Source organism: Xenopus laevis, chromosome 4S (assembly GCF_017654675.1).
Source record: "Xenopus laevis strain J_2021 chromosome 4S, Xenopus_laevis_v10.1, whole genome shotgun sequence".
NCBI lineage: Eukaryota > Metazoa > Chordata > Amphibia > Anura > Pipidae > Xenopus > Xenopus laevis.
Window position 1 is genome coordinate 40,582,352 of NC_054378.1, and position 8,128 is coordinate 40,590,479.

General features: G+C 44.2%; 1 protein-coding gene across 1 annotated transcript; it reads left to right on the forward strand.

Moving 5' to 3' along the window:
• The first annotated feature begins 5,345 nt into the window (after positions 1-5,345).
• LOC121393236 (cyclin-O protein B-like) lies at positions 5,346-7,444 on the forward strand. The gene is made up of 2 exons (XM_041561146.1): positions 5,346-6,512; positions 6,781-7,444. Exon 1 carries the CDS (start codon positions 5,406-5,408, stop codon positions 6,390-6,392), a length of 987 nt encoding a protein of 328 aa, XP_041417080.1. The 5' UTR covers positions 5,346-5,405; the 3' UTR covers positions 6,393-6,512; positions 6,781-7,444.
• The last annotated feature ends 684 nt before the right edge of the window (positions 7,445-8,128 follow it).

Below are 8,128 nucleotides of genomic sequence, written 5' to 3' on the forward strand. Positions count from 1 at the left end.
GCTCTAAGGACTCTTACTGATGAGCGTTTTTACCTGCGCTCCCCTGCGTTCCGTTTTTCTGCGTTCAGCCGCAGGGGAGAGCAGGAATAGACGCATTACATTATTTCCAATGGGGCTGTACTCACACAGGCGCGTGTAGGTGCCGAACGCAGGTTGAGTGCGTTCGGTAAAAATGCTCGTCAGTAAGAGCCCTAACTGTAACGGGAAGAAGTGTGGAAGCAAAAGACAGAACTCTGTCTGTTAATTGGCTCATGTGACCTAACATGTATGGTTTGTTTGTGTGCACTATGAATCCTAGGATCCAAGGGGGCTGCCCTTATTTTTTTAAAATGGCAATTGTTTATTTAGGATTACCCAATGGCACATACTACTAAAAAAGTATATTATTATGAAAATGGTTTATTTAAATGAAGCAGGGTTTTACATATGAGCTGTTTTATGCAATATCTTTTTATAGAGACCTACATTGTTTGGGGGGTGGGGTATAGTTTTCCTTTGGTGGTAGCACTCATATGTGAAAAGGTTCATGTCTTATTAAGGCATTACAGTAAATCCATATTCAACCCCCTCCACAGCAACTGCCTTGGCATCTCCTAATAAGTATGAGTATGGCAAAGTATGGCAAAGTATGGCAAAGTATACTTCTTATGCATTGGATGATATTTAAGCAAATTTTTGATTCACTGGACTTGTATTGGTCTTATCCACAGTAACGTAACTGGAGGGGTACAGGCCCTGGTGCGGGACGTGCAGCCGGCACCCCCGCCCCCCTCCGTAACAGATTATCTGCCCTGAAATCGTAGATGCGGCCGGAAATCGGCAGTGCGCGAGCTGCCGAGGGCCCTGAGGGGGTGCGGACCCTGGCCCAATTGCACCCCCTGCTCCCCCGGTAGTTCTGCCACTGCTTATCCATACATAGACTTTTATTTTTACACCGTGAGTTGTAGTTATACACTGTGAACAACTTGTGGATTTTAACAAAATTGTATGGTTACCCCACTAGAGGGCACTGTGATATTTCCTATAAATTGCACATACTCTTACTGGTACACTATCACCGAGGAAGGGCCATTTGGGTCCCGAAACGTTTGATCGTGTGTGCAGTGTCTGAAGCACCTTGCAATAAAAGTTGGGAATACCCCGTTTGAAGCACAACAAGGTACTGGTGCTCCATTTTGTTTAAAAGTATATTGCTGGTGTGTGGCTAGGCCAGTACTGGTATCTGCACCTCTGCACAATTTATATTCTTCAATAAAGTATACAAAGGCAGCATAGAGCAGGGACAGTATGGCACACACAGGCAGAGAAATGCAGGCAGAGTATGGCACACATAGAGCAGGGCACACACAGGCAGAGTATGGCACACAGAGCAGGGCACACACAGGCAGCATAGAACAGACAGGGATCATGCAAGTAACTGGCTAAAATGGCAGTGTGTTGGGAGTTTCCTTAACTGAGAAGGATCTAGGGTTTTTTTAGATAACAAGTTGTCTAATTCCAGGCAGTGTCATTCTGTGGCTACGAAAGCAAATAAAGTTCTGTCTTTCATAAAAAAGGACATTAACTCAAGGGATGAAAATATCATTTTTTTCTGCTCTGCTTGATCTTTTGATGCAATAGGCCAGACCTCCCTGCAAAAGTATATTTGTCTGCAGAAACATAAGCAACAGTGCCACCTACTGGTGAGTCAATGTCCAGCTTGGAGGAAAAAAACGACAATAAGTATGACAAAAAGCTTCAAAGAGGTACAGAGACGATAAGAGCTGATCAATAAGAAAATAGAAGACATTAACCATTAAATACTAATACATTCAAACCTACAAACAATACCATTAGGTTTCTACAATGCTATTTTCCATGACTAGTGACTAACGTTAGTGAAAATTTGTCAGCATGACGTCATTTAGTTACTTTGCCAATTTACTAACGGGCGCAGGCGTAACTCTAGACTCTAGCGGTAATTCACTTCCTTGCGCCTGGCGAAAGGGACTTTACTACGCAAATTCACTAAGATGCGGCTTTTACTGAATGGTACCTCTTGCGCCAGACTTGCCTTCGCCACCTCAGACCAGGCGGAGTGCAATAGAGTAGATAGGACTTCCTCAAAAAATAGTTGAAAAATTTGTAAGTATCCCACCATTTGAATACATCACATCGCATGCTTTGGAGTGGTCGTTGCAAGAGGTACATAGATTGGATAAGCGGAACAATAAGTGCACCTAAGTTCATTATTTCGTTAAAGCACTAAGTGGTGTGTCAACATAATAGCAAAATACTGCACTATATTGGTATTATTTTTCTTGCCTTTTTTTGTCTAACCTCGTGCTAGTGAGCGCTGGTTTTCTCTTCAACATTGGTTGGATACTACCAATGCTTTCTTCCCTGAAGACTTGAACATTTTATCTTGTTTCTTCTCTTGTTCTGTATCCTCAAGTTCCAATACTTTACGGACAGCTTTAATCAATGGTTCAACCAGATCAGCATCAAAAGAGGAGTCTTCATTTAACACGATTAATTCCTCATCTTCACCTGAACTGGCAGATTGGCTCTGCCCAGGCAAACTACATCTGGCTGCTCGCTGATGCCCATTAGGGTCCACTACTTCTGATGTACTGGGTCCCACCTTCTGTAGCTAACCTTCCTACTAGTTCCATGAAAGACTTTGACATTGACTCCTTAAACCAGTCTTTCTTAGAACTCGATTGCTCATCTGCTCTCGCTGGGTTGTCACATATAGAGCACTCTCTTTCCACCGCCTTCCTGGAATGATGACTCAATCTTCTAGGCGATCTAACAAATGAACATATCAGTTACAATCACATTACGAATCAATCATTGCTCTCTCTGATCCACTTACCCCCTAGAGCAGTGATCCCCAACCAGTAGCTCATGAGCAACATGTTGCTATCAGTGGCCTCAAAGCAGGTGATTATTTTTGAATTCCAGGCTTGAAGGCAAATTTCGGTAGTATAAAAACCAAGGGTACTGCCAAACAGAGCCTGGATGTAGATTGACAATCCACATAGGGGCTACCAAATGGCCAATCACAGCACTTATAATTGCTCTCTCTGATCCACTTACCCCCTAGACTAGAGGATGACCGAGATCTTCAGCTCCTAGAACTCATACTCTACAATAAGAGGAGTCAGAATAAGTAGCCATACGGGACACCTAATTCATCAGCGCAAGCTTCACTTACATATATAGACAGTTAGTGCGGCACCCAACTTACTGCGCTCAGAACGTCTTACTGTGCCTCCAGCATCTTACTAGGTGTACATTCCCTAGCCCGGCTACTAGGCTCCACCGGCTATGATGAACCGGCAGCTTTGGTAAGCAGAGAGGGACTGCACCGGCACAGGGGATCCTTCCTATAGCGAGGACAGGAAAAAAGAGATGGGGTAAGGGGGTTGGGGAGAAGATTTTATTGGTCTTCCTATCCTTCCTCTGTGCCAGGGAGTTAACCCATTAGTGTCTACTGCCATGCGGAAGGACAGGAAAATTACATTTTGATCCAAATTGCACTTGTTTCAGAGCTGCCGTGTAATGAGAATTACATGTAATTACTAACTAGCTTTGTATTTGACTTTTATAAGAGCAAAGGGAAGCAGCATTTCTGCACTACTCCTTTCTCATGCTTTAGATCTCCTTTTTGTTGATAAGCTCAGAGAAGCCCAGAGCATGTGCTTTGAGTCAGCAAAATAAAAATGTGGGGAGACACTGGGGGGAATGTTCACTCAAGTAAGGGGTTGGAGTAAAGTAGCAAGAGCAGGTCTGTGTTGTATTCCAAATGCCAAATTACTACTGGCAGATCTCCACTGTCCCCCAGTTACTGTATGTTTTATAGATGTAAGTGTAAGCAGGACAGAAATACATATGTAGGATAAACTAATGCACTTAATATATCCGAGTCCCTGTGGCCATCTCTACTGAAAAACTAGAAAATCTAGAAAACCACAGTGGTTTATTTAGTAACTCAAAGTTTATGATCAACACTCCTGATGTTTACCCCTACCTTGCTGTGCTGTATGTGGCTACACATTCCATAAATATGAATATACAACAGCTTAACTTGACCTTGCTTAAGCAAGGCATTGGCCTTTGACACACAACTCTTTTACACCAGGCTGCTATACACTTAAAATCGATTCCTTCTCCTGATCAGACATCCTCTGTTGCGCTGCTCCTGTCAGAAGACGTTACTTGTGCGGAAGCCACGTGGTTACACTGAAGGGCATGAGAATGGGCAGAACCATCTAGATACGCCCCCTAGCTGTAAATGTTATGGCCTCACCCATTTTACACCAGTGTGGGCAAGAGGATACGCTTGAGCTGTGTGAATTGATAATGAATGGGGAAGTGCCATTGTTATGGAGGGACAGAAAGGACTTTTGTTGTGCCCCGGGCCGTCATGTTCATAGGAGTCTCAGTGAAAAGGCTGCAGGAATATGAGTTTAAGCTGGGCGAATTCTATTATAGTTTCTGGGGATGTTCTACATGCCATCCAGCTGTAGTACTGTAACTCTTAGCTAGGCTTCACACCTCACAGTGATGAGACACCCCTATATTTAACACCTGCCCTGAATGGGGGTGAAAGACTGTGATTTAGGTATATACTATATATTTTGTACCAACCTCTGAATAATGTGTTATGATATATGTATTGTACCAGGCTTGTTGCTTTAGGTATATTTAAACAAGCAAATATTCCAATAGAGTGAATAACTATGGTTCTGGTACCAATTTGGCTCATTATGTGCTTCTAGCCAGGGCCAGATTTCAACCCAAAGCACCCTAGGCCACTCATATGTAATAACTCTTACCCCTATTCCACGCTGCTGCAGGTCACTAATTGCCGGCACTGGGGACTGAACAGGCAGGAGACTCAATCAACTATCAACCTCTCCCACCCAATTTAGATGTGGTTAGTGGACAGCTTGCCATCCTAGGCCCAGGCCTTTGTTGTCTGGCCACAAATCCAGGCCTGGTGCTAGCCATGTCTACCAATCAACCATCATGAATATAACAATATACTAAAGCAATATAAAAAGGGTGTAAAACAAGGGATTATGATTATACGTAGCTGCTTAGCTACTTAGCCAGCTTATTGCCCCACACAGCCCACTGTATTTCATATTCACAAAACTTGTATTCATCTCCCCCGATTCTAAGTCAGATACCCAAAACCTAATTTTAGATTGGGGCATAAAATGAGGCACTAGAACGGCAGTTAAAGGTCAGTAATTGGGTTGAGTGATAGAAAGATTCACTTCAAGCTCTGTCCATGAGACACATCTCCAGCCAATCGGTGTACAGCACATGCTGGATATACAGAGAGACCGTTGGAAAGAGACAGTTGCTGAGAGACGGTTGAGGAGAGAGCAGCAATTGAGAGATAAAGCGTTATGGAGAATTTGATTAAAAAGCGAAAGAGATTAGCTATCCCTGAGAGCCAGGAGGGAAGCCATTATGACTCTCGGTGCTACAAAATCACCAAATATGAGAGCAACCGGCAAGGGACCTGCAGCAGTGCAGTTGTACTGGATCCATGGAGCACCTTTGGAAACCTGATGCCAGATACGCTGCAGAACTTCATGGATTATGGAGAAACATGCTACATGTTCAATAAGAGCCTGGAAGAGGATTTCGCACCTAACAACTTTTTAGGGAATCACAGCAACATCGATGAAACATCTTGGAGGGAAGTCATCACCACCATGATTGCTGCACACAGGGCCTTTAGACTGGACTTTGAGACCCTGTGTCTCGCTGTCAACTACCTGGAAAGGTTTCTGGCCTGCACTCCCCTAAAAGCTGCCAGCCTGAAGGTCATAGGTGCCACTTGTCTTTATTTGGCCTGCAAGGTAATGGAAAAGAGTTTCCCTAAAACAGACATGTTTCTATTGCTGTTCTGTGAAGATGGATTCACAGCTCCCTTAATGTACTATTTAGAAAAATTGGTATTAAGGAGGTTGTGTTTCCGTCTAAGGGCTCCCACCATCGAGTATTTCCTGGAACACTTTTCCCTTAGAAGAGTGTCCTACAAGGAATGTCCAGCTGCCAAAATCAACAGAGCAGCCAATGCCTTCACTGCTGCTAGAGGCATTGCAGCACTGAGCATGACAAGGTATGGATTCCATTCCTACCCACCATCTCTCCTAGCTCAGTGCTGCCTTAGAGTTGCAGACCAAATATTGCAATATGACACCTGGAATAGAGTGCACCCTAGAGACTGTTCAGGTCCCTTGTGGCAGGAGTGCATGAGTAAAATCACCCACCTGGTATCCTCCAACAACATCTTATTGTGCAAGTTTATGCCAGGTGTGTTTCCAGAAACCTTTCCAGACTTGGTTCCACCACCAACCAAGAATGGCAGCAAAGCAAACACATAAGAAAGAGGCTCTTCCCAAAAGTCATCAGGAGATCAGTGGCAGTAACATGGAGAGGAAGCAGCTCATGGTGATTGGAGGAGGTGGCGGCTTTGAGATCTGGTCATGCTCAGGATGTAGCAGGTAGGAGTATTGTGATGTTACATTTACCCTTAAATACACTAACAATAGCGGCAGGTATCTAATATATATGCCTACATGTACACATTCTCATATAGTGTTGGCTCACTTCTGGTCTATTAGACCCTCACTGTAAAACCAGTTCCTATATTCACTCCTATGTATAAGAAGAGACTGGTGCGGGCTGGAAAGGCAGTGGCTGATATCAGAGATGCACACAGAAATTCTGGCACATAACCCCAATAATTCCCATTTTCTCTATTTGTTACAGATATTTGTCAGGAGATCAGCCAGCAAGATCAACAGAGGAAGAACAGCACCCAGTGAACAGCATCTTCCCAATGTACCATCTACAGAGCACCCAGGACTGCTGTGACTGAATTATAACCTGACAGACTTCTTTTCTCCCAGTACAGGTAGATTTACCATCAGATGGCATATATACATGGGCCTTACAGCCGCTAGGAGGCCTCTGTATTCCTCTCCCGTCCATCTGTCGGGCTGCAGGTGCGGGGGTCTGCAGGCCACCGAGGAGGCAAATGGAACGGAGAGGAATGCAGAGGACACCAAGCGGCTGGAAAGCTCATGTGCATGCAGCCATATTCTTGTCCAGCAAGATCAGGGGCATTGATCCTGGGAGCAAATCCGATCGCCGTTAAGGGATCAGGAAGGAATTTTTCCCTCTAATGAGGCAGATTTGCCAATGCTTTTTAGAGGTTTTTGCCTTCCTCAGGATCAAAGGGCTCTCTACCCAGTTGCGGCTCTCAGGGAAAGGGCATAGTGGCCCCTCTCCCATCCTAAACTCTGCCTTTGTGCAGCCCCTCCATCAGGAGTTTATCTTGAAGCCGCAGGTGGGAGGGAACCCATTAAAAGACCTCAATTTCCATCTCATTGATCTTATTAATAAATCTGCGATTTCACAGGTTAAGTCCAAACCAGTTGTTTGTGTCATTTTTCTGGGATTCAGGGGACTGCAGGTACAGTTCTTACTTTCAATACACTGTTGGGGTCCCAAGGTTGATGTTAGAACACTATTGCCTGGACATCTTAATTTTGGAAAAGTAATGGGCAACATTTTATGGGGAAAGTTAAAGAGAAAAGCTAATCGGCAAGAGCCAAAAAGAAGCTGAAAAATGTGCAAATAAACTAAAAAGAGACAAAGCAGAAGGGAAAAATCTAATGGCACAACTGGACAATACAGGGCTTAGGGGAGAAAGGACAGGAAGAGGAAAACTAATATGTACAGGGCTAGTGGTGAGGTCTCTGGGGGGAGAGCATACTGATCCATTTGATGTGGTTGCTGGGGGAGAAAAGGGGATCCATACAGGGCTGCTGGGGGGAAGCCTAGGGATAGGTATGTACATCTGCCTGTATGTGCCCTGCTCTACATGTGGAACATAAGCCTGGTATTTGTTCTGGGGGTTTGTTAGAATTTGAAAATAAATTATTGTTAGGGACCCCTCCGGTGTTTAATCATATGCTGGGGGTGCTGTGTTATCCAAGGGGAAGAGGAGGCATATGGATTTAAGTGTATGTCTTAATATGACAACTTTTTTCACACATGACTGATAAGTGATATCCCTGCAGTGAGCACCAACCATTTGTTTTTTTGGTGAGCT